The 24,040-nt window shown below is 41.0% G+C and overlaps 1 protein-coding gene across 4 annotated transcripts in view; it reads right to left on the bottom strand.

The window, feature by feature from the left end:
* The window catches only part of map3k15 (mitogen-activated protein kinase kinase kinase 15), a 32,731-nt gene that overhangs the window by 2,563 nt on the left and 6,128 nt on the right, over window positions 1-24,040 (bottom strand). The window contains exons 4-28 of one of the 4 annotated variants that reach the window (XM_026180115.1): window positions 23,974-23,997; window positions 23,583-23,660; window positions 22,462-22,655; window positions 20,650-20,818; window positions 20,387-20,493; window positions 18,915-19,085; window positions 18,714-18,826; window positions 18,349-18,508; window positions 17,881-18,031; window positions 17,689-17,796; window positions 16,838-16,887; window positions 16,049-16,144; window positions 15,800-15,887; window positions 15,504-15,637; window positions 14,875-15,002; window positions 14,442-14,572; window positions 13,213-13,318; window positions 8,140-8,297; window positions 7,824-8,007; window positions 6,371-6,548; window positions 5,678-5,852; window positions 4,464-4,649; window positions 3,910-4,015; window positions 3,487-3,727; window positions 2,190-2,302 (exon numbers count right to left, since the gene is read on the bottom strand). In XM_026180115.1, coding sequence (XP_026035900.1) covers window positions 2,190-2,302; window positions 3,487-3,727; window positions 3,910-4,015; window positions 4,464-4,649; window positions 5,678-5,852; window positions 6,371-6,548; window positions 7,824-8,007; window positions 8,140-8,297; window positions 13,213-13,318; window positions 14,442-14,572; window positions 14,875-15,002; window positions 15,504-15,637; window positions 15,800-15,887; window positions 16,049-16,144; window positions 16,838-16,887; window positions 17,689-17,796; window positions 17,881-18,031; window positions 18,349-18,508; window positions 18,714-18,826; window positions 18,915-19,085; window positions 20,387-20,493; window positions 20,650-20,818; window positions 22,462-22,655; window positions 23,583-23,660; window positions 23,974-23,997 — 3,349 coding nt within the window. Of the gene's footprint in view, window positions 1-2,189; window positions 2,303-3,486; window positions 3,728-3,909; window positions 4,365-4,463; window positions 4,650-5,677; window positions 5,853-6,370; window positions 6,549-7,823; window positions 8,008-8,139; window positions 8,298-13,212; window positions 13,319-14,441; window positions 14,573-14,874; window positions 15,003-15,503; window positions 15,638-15,799; window positions 15,888-16,048; window positions 16,145-16,837; window positions 16,888-17,688; window positions 17,797-17,880; window positions 18,032-18,348; window positions 18,509-18,713; window positions 18,827-18,914; window positions 19,086-20,386; window positions 20,494-20,649; window positions 20,819-22,461; window positions 22,656-23,582; window positions 23,661-23,973; window positions 23,998-24,040 lie in introns of those variants that run through there. The other 3 variants (XM_026180116.1, XM_026180117.1, XM_026180118.1) reach the window with 3 other exon arrangements.

The following is a 24,040-nucleotide window of genomic DNA, read 5'->3' as shown; positions in this document are numbered from 1 at the left end:
TTTCTGGTCACTACACTGAGCAGCCAGTCAAAGGCTGTTTTCTTGTATTTGTGTCAGTGTTGATGGTATACTTGCACATAAAACACTACATTGCACACTGATGTGTCACTCCATACCCTGCCACCCAATGGTCGTTTAATGTTAATATACTTGGATGACGTGTTACATTGTAATTACTGTTATTTAACCCTGTCATGCATGAATTATGACAACCTCAATCAGGATTTTTCTTTTAAGTACTTAATTCATCCTCCATGCCTAAAGATAAATAAGATACTTAAGAAAAAAATCCTGATTGAGGTTGTCATAATTCATGCATGACAGGGTTAATGATCTCTTCTCCATGACGACAGCACAAGAATGTTAGATCATCACTTTGGCACCTATACATGTCAAACTAGCTGCACAAGCAGCTACAGGCTGACGTGCAACTTCAAAGAGATGTACACTAAACTTGACAAGGACTTCAAAATAATGCCGGGGGCTTTTAAAAATAGCCGCAACGAGAAAAAGTCCCCGGCAAAGAGCCAAACTCAAACCACTAATTAAAGCACAGCTCTCTCTTAAATTCACAGGATAATCTGAAATATATACACATTACCACGTAAAGTTCTGCTGCTCCAACTGTCTGACCCCCAAATATTTGAACTGCAATATGTGGAAGTGGAAGAAGTCTTTTCTCACAATATATGGATCATCAGTAGAGGACATAAAATTGATACCTATCATTATCATTGGGTGCAGCACTCTAAATAAATTAGAGTGTGTGAGAGACTGCACTTTCAAATTTCCATTAGGCGCTCAGGAGGGTTTTAAACCAGCTGGATTAGAGATTAATTACACTAAAGAATAGAGTCTTAGGTAAGGAGGCTATAATGTCTTTGAGAAAGATTCAAGGGAAAGGCATTTGTTTAGATTTAAAACCTTCCTGTTGGATTAAGCTGTACAATCTATTTCCCCCTACTTCCTCTTTTTCATAACAGAAGAAGAAAAAAGTGTTTTTGTATCACGATCAAGCAGTTGTGAACATAAGCCCTATATCATTAACTTACTAATAGAAATAGAAATGTGCAATAGAAGCTGCTAAAAATGCTATAGCATTTTGTATTTTTTCACTGTTTATACTGGTGGAGTGTAGAGTAACTAACTCTCAATTACAATTTCTGATCCCATCTGCAGAAGATTTAATTCAAAGCCTGAAACAGGATTTGAGGAATTCTTGGTTTTCAGATTTCCACAAAAAAATACCATAAGCATTACCACTGAGAGCAACAGGTTTCCAAACATTGTAGGTTTAGAACAAACATTTTTTAAGAATGAATTGAATGATAACTAGGACTTAATACAGGTCCATCCACAACTATTTGGACAATGCAACACAGGATCACTCCCATCTCCATCTGCATCCTGACCCATGGAAATTACATTTTATGGCTCTGGCCTGAAGCCTTCACTCTCACAATGGCTCTAGTCTTGTTCAGCTCTTCCTGCAGACTGTGTGGTCATTCACTACCTTATCTTTTCCATGGAGCCCAGAAATCTTCCCGTGACTAAACTTTGTTCAGATGCTGGTAGAGTTTATTGCTCTTGGCTATCTGGCATTAATTTGTTTGAGATTAGAAGCCTCATGCTAGCAGTCGTAGTACCTACATATCTGGTTACGAGTTTACATTCCTTTTTATTTTGGGCGGGAATCACATTTCAGATGTAAAAACACAACCTACTAAGTGTCAAGCACATGTCAGCAGTGCTGAATTATTTACAATATTATCTGTGGAATATTATCATACATTTATGCAAAAAATAAATATATAAATTATATAGTGTTACCACAACTGAATCCCAACCTAACTCAACCCTAACATTATTATCCAGTATTCTTTTCCTGATCTAACTCCTTATGGATATGGATACAGGGTCTAATTTTATAGACTGTGGTCTCTGATTTACAATACTTCTTTTTCAGAAATTGCAACAAATTAACAACATTAAATAACATTAAATCTTACTTAAATCTCTATTATCTAGTCTCATCTTAAACATGCAAATACCTTCAAAATGTTCCTAGCCTTCTTCCCTGGAGAAATAAGTCTTTTATGGAACCAGTTTAGAAGTCAGATTGTAAAAGTTAAGCATATTTAAACATGGCACTTTTTCTTAGCAGGGAGTGTGTGAGTGACTCAGTTTACCTGGGGGTCTGTGTCTGACTCGGACCAACTCTAAATCATGTGTTCTCTGCTGCAGGGTGGCTTTCAAGACCTGCTGGTACTCCTTCTCCTTTTGTAGCAGCTCATCCAGCAGCCTGCAACAACAATAATATCTGTTAAGTTAATTTCTATAGTTTCTCCTGGTATACACAATGTAAAGATGTTTGGACAAACTATTTTATACTGAAACTTCCTGCTTTGAAATTCCATAGTGGAACTGATTTGGACACACGCATTAATGTCAGTTATTGGTAGGAGCTATAGCTACACAGTACAACGGCTAAATACAAGAATCGCATTATAGTGCATTACACAATTGTCAAACAAGCGAAAATCCCCAGTTCTATTTCAGGAGGAGACATAAATGCCTTTGGGATTATCTCTAGTGTAAAAACCATGCCAAATCAAACATGCAGTAAGCAGCTAAAAGTAGATTTTTACATTATGACTAAATCGACATGTACAAGCACAGGGCTAAAGTGCAGATGCAGTTTTTACAAAGTCAACATGAGTATCAGACTGTTCTTTGCAGTCCCATTTCCACTGTGGTACTTATTAATAAAGTTTCCACGAGGCTATCTCAATTAAAAATTCAAAAGTCTGCAGAGAGTCAGCTGCAGGTGTGTTGTTTGAGAGTGTTTGAGAGGCAAAAATGAAGCAGAAATGCTGAGAACAAATACCAAAATCTGAATGAATGGCTGAAAAAGATTAAATCTAAAGTAATGAACTAAAGCGTCTTAAGTTGAAGTTACTAATAGCTAAAAGCAGTAAAGGAAAAGCTAAAAAAAAAGGTGATGATGAAATCACTGATCACATGTCTCTTGATGGTATGAATGAAGACATTATTGCGTTTGATAGATGCCACTCACATGACCGCATTTGTGAGCCAGTAAGGAAAAACAAAACAACTTGAAATGCAAATGTAAGAGCTGAGGAAAACCCCTCTCTGTATCATTGAAGCATGGTGCCAGTAATTACCATCTGATTAAGGTGATTACTGGCACCATACTGTTTTGTGTATTAGGACTGTGCAGAAATTTGCTCCATTTCATGCCCCTGTGGGTATGTCAGCCACCTATCATAAACAGCCCTGAAGAGATAGTGACAGTGTACGTGGGTATGCTTGTAACCTCACGTTCTGTCCTTGTTTTCCACTTCCTGCTTCAGTTACAAGTGGAAACCTGTGCATGCAGGCCTGGAGAAAAAATTCCACATGAGCCTGTGAAGGTTTCCACCTGACCTTAACCGTGGTAAACAAAACATTTAATTAAGTGGGTACCTGTTGGTTTCGTGTTTGAGCCTGCCCAGCTGGGTGCCTAGATGATGATGTGAGCGTTGATGTTCGTGGGAGTGGGAGGAGTTCACAGTGCTGACCGCAGAGTGTGTGTGATCGGACGTTGTCCCCGTCTCGTCAGTTTGCTGCACTAAAATGGGTCCAAACTCTGCTTCCTCCTCATCGACCTCGTCTTCCTTCTCTGCTCCCTCACACTCTGACGCCGGGCCAAAGTGGGTCTGCAGCTCTATTGTGTTAGTAAAAAAGTCATAGGTCAAGGTAATTGATGTTATGTTGTTGGCTTTCTGCGAGCACTCTACTACTTAAACTACTAAACCATAAATCGGAAAAGTAAAATAGCATGGATGTTAATGTCCACTAGATGGAGTAAAAAGCTTATGACAGGCTGCAGCTGCCAGAGATGCCCACCTGGTATAAGGATGGTTATTGCAGCCTGCACAGCTCGTCGGATGATGTTATCCATGGCAAACATCCAGTGGGGTTTAATGTGGTGATTTCTCAGGACCTTGTTCACCTGAGAAGGTCCGCACAGACATTTACAGTATAGACACTTTTATTTGTAGTTTTTTTTCCAACACTCACAAGATTCCACACTCACTATAGCTGGTTGTACATTTATTCGATTGTTTTTGGCAAGATGTCTAGTGGAAAACGTGGAAATACTTTTTAGGGCCTTTTTAATTGGCAGTTAAGGACACCAATTAAAAAACAAACTGTCATTATTGTCAGAGACGAAAGGTACAGAAAGTAAACTGAACTGAAGTCTTCTTTCTGGGGAGGGCAGAGGAGGTAGCACTCATCATCTACAAATCAAAGGTTGGTGATTTGATCCCTGGCTGCTCCAGTCTGCGTGCCAAAGTATCCTTGGGCGAGAAAATGAACCCCAAATTGCTCTCTAATGAAACAATTGGAATGAAACCATGCGTGTGTGTGTGTGTGTGTGGGTGTAGGTTAGTGCTGACCGAGTCCTGGAAACCAAACAACACCAGCTGAATCTGGTTGATGGATGTGGAGTCAAAGTCGAGGTCCAGCTTGAGCTTGGAGATGGTGGCCGCCATGACGCGCCGCTCCGGGGAATGGATGAAGTCTCGAAGGATGCAGATGATCTGCTTGATGTGATCGATGGACAGCTGGAGATCCTCGCTACCCTACACACAGTTTTAGCAGAGTGTGCAATTTAAGCCTAGTGATCAATAACTGTAGCATTACAAGCCCATATTATTAAGATTATTATAAAAACTTTAAAAATTATAAGTGATTTTGTAGATTTTTGTTCCTGGTTGGGTTGTATCTTTATCTTTTAGGATTTTACCCTGTGCAATAAAGTACATTTCTTTATCTAGGGAAGGATATTAGTATTCTGAAAGACCAATTACGCCCCCCAATGGAAGAATCAGGAACAACAGTTATTTTAGATTGCAATTAGGCTCCCTGTGACTGCACTGGATTCATGGTAGTGAAACAGTAATGACAATCTGTGTTGCAAATTGCTCAGACATAGATCATAGGGGTATAATATGAAGCAAGTCTAACATAGCCAGGCTTTCTTTGGTTTGGTAAAATCTGAAACCCCAGCTGGGGTATCATGATCCAGATTTCATTACGGTGGTTATCAACTCTTCCCATTAACCCCAGCTTTATGCTTAGAGCTCTGTGTGCACTTGATTTGATGTATCACTTGACTCTTCTGCACAAAATGGATCATTGGGACACCGTCTACTCGAGAGTCATTAACAGATGAGCAGGTAGCAAAAATTTCTAGATAAAAACTGCAATTTGTGTTAGTATGTATGGCTCTGTAGGTTATATACATAAAATATATTCCTTCAGCAGAACATCTACACCACACTTATACAGTGCTGTAAATAAAAGAATCAGTGAAAGCGTGGCATTTCCAGCCTATATTAAATTCTCAACATAAACTGCTCCAAAGCAGGTTGTGATTAGCAGAAGTTACCTGTAAAATGTGGCTTATGATCTGCCCTTGTTTCCTGGAGACAAAGCCACTACTTTTATAACTAAAACGTTAAACTGGGTCTTCCAGGAAAGCTGAGTCATCATGTTTGCTCAGGTGAACAGACCTTTCTCTCCACAACAATATATGTCCCCCGAGTGTGCTTCTGGAACCAGACTTATATCTCCACTCTATATATAACACAAGTAGACACACACACACCTGCATGTGATTTTCCCTGAGGTTGGAGATGACCTTTTCCTGGTCTTCATTGAGGACCTTGTACAGAATGGCCCGTCTCTCGCTGTCCTTCTTTAGCATGAACAAACCACTGTCCCTGTCCTCAGGAGATGGGGGAACAGAGCGGTCCTCTGATACTGAACCCTCATCAGGCACACTGCAACACACATACACACACACACAAAGTTACCTGAGAAGCACATAAAACAAGACATGAAGTGAACAGATGATTTACAGCAGTGTGCTCTTTAATTTATTTACAGATACAAGCCTCTCCTGGCTACTCTGTGTGCAAAGGAAAGTGCAGAAGTAGCATGAGTCAGCGCTGCGTGACGTGCATGCATGTGTGCACATTGGTGCTCGACTGATGTGTGCAGAGCCACCAGCTGAAGCTTGTAAAATTATCAGGACTCGTTAAATTAGTATTGTAAAAGGCAGCGGAGGACGGTGTGAGTGCAATAAGGCCACCTGCTATCTGCACACACAGATGCACTCGTTCATTTACATCGTTTCACATGATCTGATCTTCAGCACCAGCAGCAGGATTTCTTTGCAGAAACACATTGTTTCACTGCTCTAATAATTTGTAAAACAATATTTTAAAAGGAAACAGTTTTCTTAATGCCATCCGATCCCAGTCTGATGCAAAATCTCAGTATGTGGTTTCAGACACACCTCAGGTAGTTAGAACTGGGAGGTTTGAGCAGATTCTTGGAGCCAGAGCTTTTCCTCTTGTCAAAGAATATGTCGTGTTTTGCGTCGCAGTCGGGACTCACAGAGCCATGCTCACTGCTGCTACTGCCAGCGGCCTCGCCTTGCACCTGCACTGGCAGGGAGATGTTAGGGATATAGTCTGAAGAATACATAAAAAGAAGAATAGGAATAAGACATGGGCAAGACAATTAAAACTTAATACACTCACACATAAGGACATTTTGTCCTTTACCCATACTCAACTTTATTATATGACTTTTTATGGCCATTCACCATTGCATTTCATCCTGCTACTTGTATCACACCATCAATAAAACCTAGTGACCCAGCTCCACTGGCAGGGCTACATGCCTACTACCATAACACTGCCTCTACGATATTTGCCAGATATGCTTTGGATAATGCTGTTTCTCTCCTTCTCGACATATTTATCTTCCCATCATTCTGGTACAAGTTAATGTTAGTTTTCAGATTCAGATTCAGAAGACTGAAAAGGCCAAAACACAGGGGCAATTAAGAGACTGACCTTGCAATTAAATTGAATTAAATTGAATTATAGCTTTAATCACATGATGTTGTTTTTTTTTTTAAATCCACTGTGGTGGTTGGTCAAATGTTGAGGGTTAGGGTAAGGAAGCCTAAATGCAATAATGTCATTTTCTGTGACATAGTGTGACCTTCACTGATTGGGTGGGAGTGTCACAGTCCAGGGTCAGTGACCCAGTGTTTTAAGTTTTGTATCATTACTGAATTTTGATTTTGTCATCGTTTATCTTTTCTAGTCTTTTGGGCTCTGTTTCTGTGACCCATGGTTACGGTCAACTGTATCCTAGTCAAGTCTGTGTCTGTGATGTTTCCTGTTTTACTTTGAAAGTCTGTGTCCTATGTCAATGTATTGAGTTTTGCTTCATCTTGGTCTTGTCATGTCAGATTACTCCCAGCTGTGCTCTCCTCCTGTGTCTCATTCCCCTCGTTATCCCTCAGTGTATTTAAGCCCCGTGTTTCTCTTTGTCAGTGTTGCGTTGTCTGTTATCCATGTCATAGTTAATCATAGTCAGTCTGTTATTCGAGTCATCATGTATCATAGTTTCCTTAGTTTTCATGTTTCCACCCGCCATCAGCCAAATAAAGGCTCGCTCTTTGTTTGATTTCAAGTTCTGTTCTCCTGGGTCTGCATTTGGGTTCACATCTGAAAAGCACCGGCTGCTCAGCTGTGACAGTGAGAAATATATGTGGTTTTATGACCTCACACAAAGGGAAGAAAAACCAGTTTGGATATTACTGGTTTCTCACCTGTATTTTTTTTTAATCAAATAGCACTACTATTTACATGAGCATCACAAAAATCATGCAGTAAAACCCATTTGGAAATGTGATGATATTTTTGTGGCATTGTAGTAATGTCTGTATTTACCTGGTGATTTGAAGGCGATCTTACTCTTCTTGCCCTTGGTGTTGTGCTTGACAAAAGTGTCTCTGAGCAGGTCCAAGGCGATGGCCCTCTTGTGAGGGTCGGGCTCAAAGCAACGTAGAATAAATGACTTGGCCTCCTGTGACAAAGACTCTGGAATCTCTGGGTGAATTTTAAACATGCCAACCTGAAGTGAGAGACCACAGAGATTTAGTGTTAGAAGAAAATAAACATGTGTTTTGCAAATAACTGGACCGCTGAAGGCTGGAAAGGTTCATAAGTAAATACGCAAACTAACACAAATAAGCTCAGTGTCTACCTTAAACATGGCTGCCTGTGGTTCCCCCAGCTCATGAAAGGGAGGTTTCCCAGTGGCCATTTCTATAATGGTACATCCCAGGGACCAAATGTCAGCTGGTGCCCCATAGCCTCGAGGGCCCTTGTCAATTATCTCTGGAGCCATGTACTGCAAGGTACCTTCAAGTAGAGAAGTATATCGTGTAAGCATTTGCAACACAGAAAGAGATGCAAGAGAGTCAACAAATCCATTTTTACTTGCAAACCAAGACTATGAAGTAGCAAAAGGCTGCTTCTGTTAGCTAATATTTTTATAACAGTGTATACCCTGACTGGACATTTTATTGCATGGCCTTGCACACAAAGTGCAATCTGAGGCGAAGATTAAAGATAGATTTCAGAAGAATTTTATTTTGTCTCCCAGTCTGCTCAGAAATTCTGTGCAGATTGGCATTTGCTCCAAATGCTGATGTAAATAGAGAGCCAGCAAGAGCTATAAAAAAGGAGAGTGAGACAAGAGCAAGTGATGCTCCAGAGAAGAAACGGATAAGGAAACACACACACAGACAGCTCCTAATGAAAGGTAAACACCCTTCTGCCTCTGCTTGATTAGCTAATCTAATTACACACCTTGCTGGCTGCTGGAGAAGGCCAGATGGCCAATAAATGTGTATGTCAGTACATTCGCATGCACTCATGTGTCTCTCTGTTTCCATAGAGGCTGATTGTGGCTCTTGACATTTTGAAGGTCATTTGATATTTACACTCATAGTCTGAGAGTGAGCATATCTCAGACTCCATTTATGCATCTCAGACTGAATTAGTCTGTTTATGACAGGTCAGGGCTCGTGTGTCTTTTTGTGACATTGGAGTTAAAGAGAAATGAAATTGCTCATTGTGCATTTTTCTTCCAAGCAGAACGTTTTTAAGTTGTTCACGTCTGAGAACTTCGTGGGATTTGTGAGATTATTATATTATCGTTATACCCCTAATTAAAGATTGTGAAATCATTGTGTAGTTTTAGTTTGCATTATTCTCCTGACTAAGAAGAAGGTGATAACTATTACAGTTATTAAACTGATTTGTATTACATTAGACTGCTGATTTATTGTGAATGAATGATATTGTTTTATGATGCATTATACGGCTGAGGTATAAAAAATACTGTTTTCAGAGAGTCATCACCTTATTTGTCTGAATAGAAAAGAACAGAACATAAAGCACAGGAAGGCAAGATCATAACTTAGGCTCACTGAGAGAGAGAAAGAATGTGGATGTTTAGGTTTTATGACTAGGTGGAGGGGGGCTGAAGCTATAAGAATTGGAGGAACGCTCAGACACTTCGAGATCAGACGGACTCATCTCCCATCCGGATGGTTTATGCTCATAAAGTGTTGAATTGTATGGAATAAAAGCTTGTTGATTGAGCATTTATACACCGAGTATTGTCCTTCCTTCAGCCCAACGATCAAAAGAATTGGGAGCATTTAACAGATTACTGTTATTACAAACTTCAACTTAATCCCTGGGCTATTGTTTGAAATTTCTGTCAGTCATAGACAATGAACAGTTTAAATGGTTAGCTAACTGCATAAACAAATGGTACATGAACAGCTTTGGGCTGTTAGCTACACAAAAACAGGTGAAATTAGTCACCAATAGCTGTTACATGGAGTAGCAGCTAAAAGTAGGGCATGAATGATTTTAATAGTAAGCTAATACTTTTGAACAGTTTGAAGACTTGTGTGTTTGTGTACATTGCACATGGCTCTCGGGGTACATCAGATGAAACCACCGTGTTAAACTATATTCTAGCAATAATGAATTGTTTTTTATAGATATTGTAATATTGAAAGGCTGTTTCTTTTATTTAATGCCTTTGTAATCTCATTGTTTAGGTTTTAGGTATACTGTGTGTGTGTATATATATATATATATATATATATATATATATATATATATATATAGATAGATAGATAGATAGATAGATAGATAGATAGATAGATAGATAGATAGATATATATTGACGAGGTACAACACAAATGCTACGGCAAGGAGGAGTCAGGACGCCAGGTCAGGGGGGCGATATCATCACCCCCACCCGAGATTGGGTACATAGCCCCAAGTGCGATAGGAACTGACCTGAAAAATAGGATCATGGCCAAGCTTGAAACCTGGATCCCCCGTAGCCGGTTACCAAGATTACGTGAAGTACCCTCAGAAGGTCTGCTAGATGATGTTAATGCAGCACTACGGGCAATACCTACAACCACGATTACCGACACTAACAAGCTGATCTACAATACGGCAGCAGTGATCAGTGAGATGCTTGGCTACAAGTTGAACAGCGACAAGGGGCAGTACCCTCCATGGAGAAGGAGGCTAGAGGGCAAGATCAAAGGACAAATAAGGTGCCTAAGAAATACAGCAAGCTGTCCATACCTGAGGCCTTGGAAACTGCCAAGCAAAGACTCACAGCCTTGGCCAGCCGCTTGAGGAGGTACACCAGAGAGATAGAAGGCAGGAGAATAAACCAGCTGTTCTCCACAGAACCAGCAAAGGTGTACTCTCAGTGGCAAGGGAACAATAAGAGAACAGCACCACCAAGGCTGGAGACGGAGCAATACTGGAAGAGCATATGGGAGAAGGATGCAACCCATAACGGCAATGCTCAGTGGCTAGAGGATCTGAGGGCAGACCACAGCGACCTCCCTGAACAGGGTCCAGTAACCATCACAGTGGCAGATATCCAAGAAAGGGTCTCCAGTATGAAGAGTTGGACAGCACCAGGGCCCGACATGGTTCACGCCTACTGGCTGAAGAAGCTGACTGCACTCCACGAGCGTCTGGCAGCACAAATGAACCAGCTGCTAGTTAACGAGAGACACCCGGAATGGCTAACCGAAGGTCGGACGGTCCTGATCCCCAAGGACCCCAAGAAGGGACCGGTCCCCTCCAACTACCGACCAATAACCTGCCTCAGTACTACATGGAAGCTCCTGTCAGGCATCATATCGGCTAAGATGAACAGGCACATGGGTCAATACATGAGCGGGACACAGAAAGGAATTGGCAAGAATACCAGAGGCGCAAAACACCAGCTACTGGTAGACAGAACAGTCAGCCGAGACTGCAAGACCAGACTGACCAACCTGTGCACTGCCTGGATTGATTACAAGAAGGCCTATGACTCAATGCCCCACAGCTGGATACTGGAATGCCTAGAATTGTACAAGATCAATGGGACCCTAAGAGCCTTCATCAGGAACTCAATGGGGATGTGGCGTACAACACTAGAGGCCAACTCCAAGCCCATAGCACAAGTCACCATCAAGTGCGGGATCTACCAAGGAGATGCTCTGTCCCCACTGCTGTTCTGCATAGGCCTGAACCCCCTCAGTGAGATCATTAACAAGACTGGCTACGGATACCGACTACGGAACGGAGCAGTTGTCAGCCACCTCCTGTACATGGATGACATCAAGCTGTATGCCAAGAGTGAACGAGACATCGATTCACTGATCCACACTACCAGGCTATACAGCAATGACATTGGAATGTCGTTCGGACTGGAGAAGTGTAGCCGGATGGTAACAAAGAGAGGGAAGGTAGTCAGAACTGAGGGGATTGAACTACCAGAAGGCAACATTGCAGACATAGAGGACAGTTACAAGTACATGGGGATCCCGCAGGCGAATGGGAACCATGAAGAGGCCGCTAGAAAAGCTGCAACCACCAAGTACCTGCAGAGGGTCAGGCAAGTCCTGAGGAGTCAGCTGAATGGTAAGAACAAGATCCGGGCCATCAACACGTACGCCCTACCCGTGATCAGGTACCCTGCTGGGGTAATAGGCTGGCCAAAGGAGGAGATAGAAGCCACTGACATAAAGACAAGAAAGCTCCTTACCATGCATGGAGGGTTTCACCCCAAGTCCAGCACCCTGAGGCTGTACGCTAAGCGGAAGGAAGGGGGCCGGGGACTGGTGAGTGTCAGCACCACAGTCCAGGATGAGACAACGAACATCCAAGAATACATTGGGAAGATGGCCCCAACTGACTGAGTGCTCAGTGAATACCTCAGGCAGCAGAAACCCAAGAAAGAGGAGGGAGACGAGGAACCATCATGGAAGGACAGGCCCCTGCATGGTATGTACCACCGGCAGATAGAGGAGGTGGCTGATATCCAGAAATCCTACCAGTGGCTGGACAAAGCTGGACTGAAAGACAGCACAGAGGCACTAATCATGACAGCACAAGAACAAGCTCTGAGCACAAGATCCATAGAGGCTGGGGTCTATCACACCAGGCAAGACCCCAGGTGCAGGCTGTGTAAAGATGCCCCAGAGACAATCCAGCACATAACAGCAGGGTGCAAGATGCTAGCAGGCAAGGCATACATGGAACGCCATAACCAAGTGGCCGGCATAGTGTACAGGAACATCTGTGCCGAGTATAACCTGGAAGTCCCGAGGTCAAAATGGGAGATGCCCCCAAGGGTGGTGGAGAATGACCGAGCTAAGATCCTGTGGGACTTCCAGATACAGACGGACAAAATGGTGGTGGCTAACCAACCGGACATAGTGGTGGTAGACAAACAGAAGAAGACGGCCGTAGTGATCGATGTAGCGGTTCCGAATGACAGCAATATCAGGAAGAAGGAACACGAGAAGCTGGAGAAATACCAAGGGCTCAGAGAAGAGCTCGAGAGGATGTGGAGGGTGAAGGTAACGGTGGTCCCCGTGGTAATCGGAGCACTAGGTGCGGTGACTCCCAAGCTAGGCGAGTGGCTCCAGCAGATCCCGGGAATAACATCGGAGATCTCTGTCCAGAAGAGCGCAGTCCTGGGAACAGCTAAGATACTGCGCAGGACCCTCAAGCTCCCAGGCCTCTGGTAGAGGACCCGAGCTTGAAGGATAAACCGCCCGCAGGGGCGTGCTGGGTGTTTTTATATATATATATATATATATATATATATATATATATATAGTTTTTTGTTGGGTTTTTTTTAATGTTTTTATGGGTTTTGATGGGTGTTTATATGTATTTTAAAACCTGTTGTAAAATTCAAATTCTGCAAGATGATCGAAAAGGTTACCTGTGAATGTTTCTGTACAGGGATTGACTCCTGCCAACCGTTTTGAGGTACCAAAGTCAGAGATCTTCAAGACACCACTATAGGTGTTAACTAGGACATTATCACCCTAAAAAGAAACAAATGAGGAGAGATTTAAATGCATTGAACTATGTGGGTCATTATTATTTAAACTGAAGCCTACAGAATTATCACCAATTATCACCAAGTACTTCCCCATCAGTAATGGGGTTCCACGAGGCTCTATTCTTGGCCCTGTCATTGTTCCCACTGATCTTCAGTGCTGTTTCTTTCTAGTTATTCTTTTTTTTTTCTCTCCACCTATGTGATACATATGCATATGTGTGTGATTTGATAGGTTTCCCTGGAGTTCTGAGATTTTCTGAGGGGCATGCCCACTAACCCATTCTCATTGGATCTTTGGTCGGCCCACCTCGTCTACTAATTTTTCGCCTGCAGTACGAGGACCAGCTCTGCAGTTTTGCCATTTGTACACATTTATGGCTCTCAGTGTCTCAGGTCCCTCTTGTGTGTCAGCTGTCAGCAGTCTCTTAGCCTCATTTCTAAAGTCATTCACCCATAAACCTACTTCTGATTTATCTGCTTGCTCACTCTCGACCAATTCAGAACACCTATGTCTCAGGCACGTCAAACTGACTGATGTATCTTAACATGAATGTACTTTTGCAGGCTCAGATGCCAACTAACACAGTCTCAGCTAAGAATGACCAAAGCTGACTAAAGACACACTGAAAAAAATCCCTCCAGAAATGTGACATTGATGTAAAACAATAGGAAATCATGGAAGCTAACAGGTTGCAAGCTTATGAGAATAAGAGACAAAGTAGCCAAGTGGAAAAGTGTGCATCTTTGAGGACGAGAACCAACATAAGTGTCCAGTATGTGGTCGCCTTTGTGCATCAGACTTTGGCCTGAGATCCCACATGATGGTGCACAAATGAATGGTTTTAGGTTGGACTTGAGGACCACAATACTCGACCATATAGTCTCAGTCAGCAAGAAACTCATTCATCCTATGTAATGCTCAATACTTTAATGTCTTTTCTTCCAGACAAGACAACTTTGTATCCACAAGCTCAAACCTAAGACTACTTGTAAGTTTATTTAAAAAATAATTTTAACTTGAAATTCAGTCATAATGACATTTCACTTTATAGAAGTAACAGCTGTGTTCCTCAAAGATGTATCATGGCAGGCGGGGTTCCTTCTACCTTGATGTCTCGGTGGACGATCTGGTTTTCATGCAGGTATCGGAGACCTTCCAGAATCTGTCTGGTGTAGAAGATAATTGTTGCCTCCTTCAGAGGACCCCATTTCGACCGTAACAATGCAGACAGACTTCCTGGAGAAAAGAAAGAAGGCGTGTCCAAAGCCTATCTTAAAGGTGGAAAAACACCCAGCTAGTTAGACTAATTACCAACTCGGTGGTCATAAGCATATCTCTCTGAAATAGATGAGCTTTAGAGAAAACATCATTTAGACACAATATCTTATATGTTGTTTTTCTGCTTAAGACATTTTTTTTGCCTTTTCACTGAGGCTGAACTAGATGTATACTGCAGTAAGGCTACCTAATAGGAGGTAACACAAGACAGCTTCTATTACACAGAATTGTGTCTCTTTCTGTGGTTTGTACAAACATACCTCCAGGCACTTGTTCCATGAAGATCTTAATGTATCCATTCTCAGAAATGGAACCCAAATACTGAACAATGTTCCTGTGCTTCAGGTACTTGTGAAGAGCGATCTCTTCATGAAGGGGCTGAGAGTACCTGTCCACGGAAAAGAAAACAGACATCAGAAAAGACAAATTGCATTTCGTACCCTTGCTTTGTGTGTTATTTGTGTAGGTTCTGTTTTATCATTAACTACATTCACATTGGTATTAACACTGGAAATAACATTATCTGTTCATTGTCCAATAATCCAGACACATTTGCTGCAAAGTAAATTATTAAAAATTAAATACTGGTAAAACATTGCTGCAAGCTCCTATTTGTTTTTGTGTGATTTAAGTTCAACTGTAAAATAAAGACTGTTTGCTCTTTGTGTTACTACAACATAATAATCTCTTAAATATACTAAATGCAATTACTGCATTTACTTTTATTTATGTGGAAGAAAAAAACTGAATTTGCCATCAGTTCTCCATCAGTAAAATTTAAATATTTTAATTATTATATATATTAAGCAAATTTTATGCATTTCTTTTGTTTTGTCAGCTATGCCAAAAAGACTTGGAACCATGAATGTAGGTTGGTAGGTCAACCTACCTGCTGTCTCTTTCAGGGATCTCTTTGATGGCAATTCGGACTTGGTTGCTGAGATCTCTCCCAGCATACACCACTCCGTAGGTGCCACGACCCAACACTACCCTTTCCCCTGTCTCATCGGTGTCATATTCATACTGTAGCACAGAAAAACAGGCATAGAAATGACATATTTTACATATTTTACATTAAATATCTCACACACACATATGTGTATGTGTGTGTGTGTGTGTGTGTGTGTGTGTGTGTGTGTGTGTGTGTGTGTGTGTGTGTTAGCACACTTTCAAGCTCACACTGACCTCTAGCGTATCTCCATCACCCTCCCCCTCCAGCTCCACAGCATTCCCAGTACCATCAGATATCATCTCTTTCACCATGGAGCAGAACCTGAAACACATAACCAGACACAGACATTATTACAGTTATTTACAGTTCTAGGCCTTCAGATCACATCTGCGCATATAGTATGAAGTGTACAAACACAAACACGGACGGACACATGACAAACACACACCTACACAAACACATCTAGAGGTGTTTGTCCTCACCGACCGCACTGCTCCTCAGTAGAGAAATAGATCTGGAAGTCATCCGAGTTATCGTGGACGTAGAGGAAGCAGCAACGCTCATCGAACTTACTGATACTGCAGACAGAAGGGCCACATTAGGCTGGGCACTGTTCTTTATTTTATTTAACTCTTCCTTATGCTGTATTTTATAACACAGTCCTTTTCACAGATTAAAGTAAATCTCATTAGCGTGCAAAAAACTTACATTTGCTCACAGTATAATAATAATACATGGATATAAATGAGTAATTTAGATTGGTAAGCAGGAGAGCAGACAATCAAATTGTGTTGAGGGATTGTATTCTAACACGAAAAAAAGTTGTTTTATTCTATAGCCAGACTTTTACCTGGATCGTCAAATTGTATTTAAGAGCATGGGTGATGGGGGTTTTTTCACAGTAAGCACTGGCCATTAACCACGAGGAATATCCTTACTGATATTTGCATTTTTTTCTTTCTTCCTCCTCCGGTTGCACTGAGTAATTGAAGCTTTGCACAATATGTCACTGTTTTGAATATTGAGGCTGAACAGGTCAGCTGGAGATCCCTAATGATGTTCCTGGCAGCTAGTTCTTCTGTTTACTTCATGTATTATGGATATAGCTGCAGGGAGCCACAATTTATATGCTTGTTTGCACCACTCCTGAGTTCCCTGAGTTACTACAATTGCAGCCCAGGCCCATAAAACCACAAGAGAAATTTGAATTGAACAAAAATGTACGTTTTCTATTTATTTCTATTTGTTTCCCAAACATGTCTCTTGTATACCTAATGCCTTTGATGGACATTGCAGTGAAGTTCCACTCATGAATACCTTTCTGTAACAAAAAACAGAAGTTAATCAATCAACAAATAAAGTGTTTCAGCTCTAACATCTTGTTCCAGTAGGTTCTAGCAGGTAAATGAACAAATATGCATATATGTATATGTTTCTGTCTACTTAGTTGGACGGCTCCAGCCCTCTAGCATTTCTGAATTAGCATAGGTGAAGCAAATTTAGTTAATGCTGGCTCAGCTTTAAGTGTCTGCAACACACTTTTTCTTTTTTTTTCTACAATGATGAGTCAACAATCTTTAAACAGACTCCACATGGATGCAAAATAAAACTTGAATCCCAAAACTATCTGAGCCCAAACCTCCATATACTCCTTACAAAAAAAATTAAAAATCAATGAAGCAGCATTATGTTCACCTGTCTTGAGATGTTTGACTACAATTAATGTGAAGTGTTATCAAACTTCGTTTCACTATAATGTGTTTGATCAGCACTGCATGTTAAACAAAAGGCAAGATGTAGGCTAATTTAAATTCTGATATAGCATTTTGGTGGTTTTTGTTGTTTACTGGTAATACTGGTGGTACTTCACCCTGGTATACTCGGGTGCAATTAAAATACTGGACAAAATGAGGGTGCAATGAGTTTGTGTAATTACGTGTTATTCAGTCACAATATGTGATGGAAGATTTCACATCAAAGTTCCTTCTGTTTGCATACATGTTGTCTGATTTAGTTTAAGTCATTCACCATTTTAAATTAATTTTTATTTAATATTTAGAATTTTTCCGAGCGGAGGACAATATTCCTAACAGGAAGATGATTAGATGGGCAATGCTCTGACCGTTTCAGCAGGAGAAACATGCCAGATGGAGACGTTCTTCTCTTCAGCCTCATTGTTGATAGACACATAGGATGGCTGGTAAACTTTGGTGGGCTCCAGAATCAGCACCTGTAAACACAAACACCAAAACATTTGATTTTGAACCCCTCAGTCATCATTTTTCAGCATGAATGCATGTATATGTTTACATACTGGAAACCGCAGTCTGTTGGTGGTGCACTGCGTGGCCTCGACGATGATGTCCATCCAGAAGTTGAGTTTCTCTCTCTGAGGAGAATGCTCCAAATTTTGCTTTTTAAACCTTTGGATCAGCTGTAAGTTCTGCACTACTGAACGCAAATACCTGGAAGAAAATACAACCAATTATAATCATTAAAATAAAAAGCATCACACTTACAATTCCTTGAAATTTTGTTTTCGTAAACTGTTTTTTGTAGCATGTTTGGGCTTACTTAAATAAAAGAGTTGCATTATAAAAACAAATGTACTTTTGTAAGATGAATGTCCTGATACTTCACTACAACTATGAAAGCTGAACACATCTTTAAAAAATTGAGACCTGGGGATCAGAATGTGACCAAAATTTAAAACTAATCTTTATTATGAAAAACATGCATTGACATTGCAACTTTTATATATTTACAAGATCTTCTCTCTTACCAAACAGGTGGCTTCAGCTTGAAGAGCTTCTCTGCAGCCTGAGTAGCTTTAGGAATGTCACTCGCTAGCATGCTAACGGTGAAGAATTGGCCGACGTCCCAGTAGTTATTCATCTTTTCCAAGGAACCCTTGCGCCCCAGCAGGCTGTTCAACCTCACCCCTGATTATAAGAAGACAAAAAGTGAACATTGTAATTGCAGTCTGATTGAAACTGAAGTGGCATGGTCTCAGCTGACTTTTGTACCACAGAAATATCAAGAAAAGGAGCTACTGAATGCAAACTGAATGCTGAAAATACACAACTTAGGTGTTTCACATTGACTTGAGAGTCCGCTGAGAACAAGTCAAAGGGGGAATCAGGTTACCTATTTTTCTGAGTTCCATGGAGCTCTCGAATTGCTGGCCAGCAACTATGAGGAGGACAGCTAGGTTAATACCCGAGTACAGAGTGGGCTGCAGCTCAAAGCCCTTTCTGTACCTGACAGGTGGAAGAGGAAATACAGATGAATACACACAAGGAAACAATAAGATGTGAATAAGATGCATTTATTTCTGTGTGTTCTCACCACTGAATGGCGTTGTCCCTGTTTTTAGTGTCTTTGCAGTCAGAGTCGAGAAAAATGTCCTTGTAGATTCGTCCACAGAGGCAGAACATGTCTGGTGCAGGATGTTCGCAGGACTGCAACACCTGCAGCATCACTCTGAGAGCCTGCTCCCTGTCTCCAGGAGCATTCCTCCTGCACGTACATGCACATGCACATGAAGGAAAACGTTTTCATGAGACTGAGAAGTACACCTTTATTACTTCCATAGGAATTAAAAGTGCAAGTACCAGCCAGGTGTTGCTAATTAAATGCACTTGATAACTGATCATCAGCCTAACTACCTGCTCAAAAGCAGTTTGGGCAGTTTACTGGCCTGGAGTATTCGGGTGTGTGTTAACACAGGAGTGGCTGTTCTAGCAAATTCACCCTACGATCAGATCTTGTAATGTTTAGAGAAACTTCAAACAAAAAATCAAGAGCTACAGACTTTAAACACCTCAGTTAGCATGTTAAATGTTAAAGTTAATCACAGTACAATGAGAGAAAGCCTGAACAAGCTGCCTGGAGAAGGTATCTCTGCAGGACAGCTTAAGTTTGGAAAGTTCCATCTGAACAAACCGCAAGACCACCAGAACATTATCCTTTGGACAGACAAAAGCAAAGTGTAGATATGTGATCATACTTGACATCACCACGTTTGGTTAAAACCAATGACAGCATATCAGCATAAAGACTTTATATCAACTGTCAGCATGGTTGTGGAGGGGTGATGATGTGGGCTTGCTTTGCAGCCTCAAGACCTGGACACCTTGCAGTCATTGACTTGACCATGAACTTCTCTATATACCAAATCACTCTAGAGTAAGTGTGAGGTAACCTTCCAACAGCTAAAGCTTGGCTCAAGCAGGATTATGCAACAGAGCAATAATCCTGAACACAGCAGAAAATTTACAACAGCATGGCTGAAAAAGAAAACAATCGAGGTGTTGCAAAAGTCCAGACTCCAATCTGACTGAAATACTGTGGGGGAACCTTAAGAGAGCTGTGTATAAACAAGTGCCTGTAAACCTCAATGAACAAAAGCAACATTAAAGAAAATGTAAAAGAAGGCTGAGCCAAAATCCCTCTACAATGCTGTGAAAGGCTAAAACGTCATACAGAAAATGAAGACTTCAAGTTATTGCTGCTAAAGTTGTTAAATCATACAGTATACTTAATTTTCCCTGAACAACAAAAATGTATTTTTCACAGAATGCTAGACTTGTGGTCTGTTGCATTTTTGACATGCAGTTACTACATTTTTAGCTCCTGATATCACCACACTGCATATTTATGGTGCATTTTATATGATATGTTAGAATGAATGTCCTCAGTGAAATAAAGGCACAAAAAACAAAAAATGTGGGATCCCTAAAAATAATTAAAGAAGATAAATCTGCTTTACCACAGGGTTTGGGCATCAAAATGTTCAGTTTCATTGAGCTGCTGCGTACCTGTTCAGGGCAAAGGAGTAATGAAACTGGATCATGGGCTGGGTAGCCAGATCACATGTTGGCAGCATCTCCAGAGTCTGCACCAGTTTCACCATGGCATCATAGTCCTGGTTGTCAGAGAAGCCACAAAAGGGGCATTAAATTTAAACCTAATGATAATGCATTTAGAATATAAATGTCATTCTGAACTTCAGTCTGTAATAACTTTTAAGAAGTTCCCAGCTGATAGAAAGAAATGAAGGTCATGTTTGATGTGTTTGTACCTGTATATCTCTGTAGGAAAACAGCAGGTTCATGACAATGTCCTGTGTTAGGACCTCTGTGTTATCAATTCGGAGTTTAATGCGTGAAAGCTCCTTAGCCAGCTCCTCTCCCTGGTACTTCTCCCTAGCCTTCCTGATGTCGTTGAGCAGGGTGTCCTTAAAGGAAGCACTATATGTACACAGACAAGGAACAGAGGAAGAAAAGAAGCTTTCATTTTAATGTTGATCTAAAGAACAATTTTTGACCTCTAGTGGACCAACCCTTATTTTGCAGCAAACAGACATTACTTACTGTTTTGATGAGATTACTATTGAGTGCTAATGGTCAGTTGGTAGTACTAACAAAAACCTATGAACTATGATCCTCACTATAGACTCCTACAGTCGGAATACTGCATTGTGCAAAACAAATGCATGGAACATCCCTAGAATAATTACCTCCAACTCCTTTTTAATTTTATTTCTAAAGCACCTAACATCACAAAATGCTTCACGACAAAATACCAGAAGATAAAAACAAAAGGTAGCCAAACACAAGTCTAAAAAGATTCGTTTTTAGCTGTTTTGTAATAGAAAACACAGAGTCCACCTATCACAAGCTCAGAAGGAGCTTTTCAGAGTCTGGGGGTTACTGTTGGAAAAGCTCTGTCTCATCAGCTTTTAGCCTTGTATGATGCACAGCTAGCAGGCCCTGCTCAGATGACCTCAGGGACGTGCTGGAGACAAAAGGATGTAAAGGTTCACTGATGTAAGCTGGTGCTTGAAGCACCTTAAGTTAAAACCAGAATCTTAAAATGGACTCTGAAGTTAATGGGGAGACAGTGCTGCTGAGTCAGCAAGGGTGTGACGTAAGTACTCGGAAGACATTGTGTGAGGCGTCATAGCAGGTTTTGCTTAAACAAGCAAAGAATGAATCACAGTAATACAGAAGGGATGAAATCTGCTTGATTTTCAGTGCAGAGTGTGCAGATAACACCAGTGCCCTTACACACGACATTGGAGGTGGAAATTTTGACACTGATTTCTGTTATAACCTAATATTTCTTGTGAACAGGCTATTTTTGTTCATGCTTTAAGATGAAGATGATACATTTACCAGTGACAACTCATTTAACCAGTGTTGACACAGCAAATGACTCATTTTAAAAGTAAATATTAAGTTAATTTGAGATTAAGCTGATGTTCCAACACTTTGCAATATATTTAACATTTATCTTTCCAGAACACACCAAATAAAGCACTTTTATTGTACTGTAATAACATACTATACTTAAGTATGTTATTCAGATGGTGTTTTGTAAATTCTGTCTTACGTTATTACTTTACACTTCCGTTTTACTACATTTCATAACTAAGTATGGCACCACATTTAGCTGAAAGCCTATATTACTCCTTACTTAGTAGTTTGTTTGTTTGTTTTCTGGGTGAGGGGGGGTGCTTTTCTTGTAAATGACTGTGAGGTGCTGTTTCTGCCAAGCTCCAGAAGGGAAGGTGGGGCGGACATGAAGCATTGTTAAGGTGGTTGACTGACACAGTATTGACTAATCAACCTCTGATTTCCTTAGAAATGGAAACTTGATGCAACACACACACACACACACACACACACACACACACACACACAAAGAGAGAGGCTGTGTTTTGAGCTAAAGACAAGAAGGGTTTGATTTTTAAGCACACATAGCTGTTACGTTGGTTGTGTGAGTACAGCAAAAATAAACATAGTTGCACTTTACAGTCTACATCTGCGTCTGTACTGGGAAACCATGATAGTGGGATTACAGCAGCCCCTTGTTTTCACTTGTATCTCACCAGGATGTTACGTGGATGTCCTTCAGCAGGCTGGTGAAGCGGTCGGTCAGGGGATCGCACAGTGGGCCCAGCAGGTTATCCCAGTTGGGCTGCATGTACTCGCTTGCCCTCCGTTGGGCATCGCTTTCACAGCACATATACTCGTGGTTAGGGGTGACTATGTAGGGGATGAAGTAGTAGTTACCACTGGATGCCTAGAAAGAGAGGAGAGAAGGTTTAATTACAAGTTGTTTACAGAAAGAAAAGCACTTTGACAGCTTTGTGCAAATGCCAGGTGTAAAAGAAGTCCAGGTGGAGAGAGATAAGGAGGTGAGAGTAGGGATTAGAGTGATTAATGAGAGGATCAGTGCACCACTGAGACTGTTTGGTAGCATCATACTACATCAGTGAAGGTTTCCAGAAGTAATAAGCCTCATGTACTAAGAACCACCTAACACTCTCTAACCTCTGCCTCTTCTTCCAGCTTTGCATATGAACAAATGTGATTACCTTTAAATCTGAAATTGAAATGATAAGCTTTGCAGGTACAAAAGCATTTGGCAAAGCATTTCAGGACTGACAAATCTTACACGCACTGCTGACTGTCTTTTTGTTGTGTTCATTCTTAAAACATATATTTCTACATCTTTTATTTAACAACTATATCACTAGATTTGTAGTTATTTAGTATGGTCGTCACAGCACCACACATCATTTTAAAGCAGTCACCATCATGATTTCATGCATCGAACGACAGCACTTTAGGCCACAGCAACTAGCTGCTTCTGATTTACACTTGTAAGTTTCTCCTGTTAAACTCTGTTCAGTTATATTCAGTGAGGATTGTTTCACAAACACTTTTTAGGTAAATTCCCCACAGTGGGATTAAATGCAATTCCATGATTCTTTCTGAGATGATGCAAATTTAATTTAGTGCAAAAACGCACATGCATCCAGCACTCTTAAAGCATGCTATAGCTGATTATCCATTGCTTCCTTTGTGTTGTTAGGGGCTTTAATCTGTTAGCCACACGACATCCCAGGGAGAGGTCATTGTTTTCCATCCTCACTTCCTTGTCTGTTAGTATTATCAGTCAACTAGGGAATATCCCAGCATGCCTTGATGCAGGCCTGATACCTACTTTATTTCTCAGACCAGAGCCTCTGTATTCTGGAGGCAACTGAACCCAGGGAAAACCTAACGGTGGAGGACGAGCAGCCTACTCCACACACAAACACACATATACACAAAGAAGACAGCATACATACAGTGAAGGTCAGTTTCTAGGAAAACTAACAAGTAATATGACTCTCGTTCTCGAGCCGGCCATTCATGATTTAACATGTGTGTACTTGTACACAATGTGTGTGAGAGAGTGTGTGTGTATATATATATATATATATATATATGCATTCCTGTCTGCATTTCTGCATGGGGGTGAACGGTATCTGCCAGGAATATTCCTCTAGAAATAGAAACAGATGGTGTGCACACAGAAATCTTTATAAAACATGCACACATAAGAAACTTACTGTGTTTTTCTGTGCCACCATGTCCTGTGCGGAGATAAAGAGCATGTGAGAATATGTTTCCAGACTT

This window comes from Astatotilapia calliptera, chromosome 9 (genome assembly GCF_900246225.1).
Source record: "Astatotilapia calliptera chromosome 9, fAstCal1.2, whole genome shotgun sequence".
In the NCBI taxonomy this organism is placed as follows: Eukaryota; Metazoa; Chordata; class Actinopteri; order Cichliformes; family Cichlidae; genus Astatotilapia; species Astatotilapia calliptera.
The sequence above is the reverse complement of the archived record's forward strand: the minus strand, read 5'-3'. Positions and strand labels throughout refer to the sequence as shown.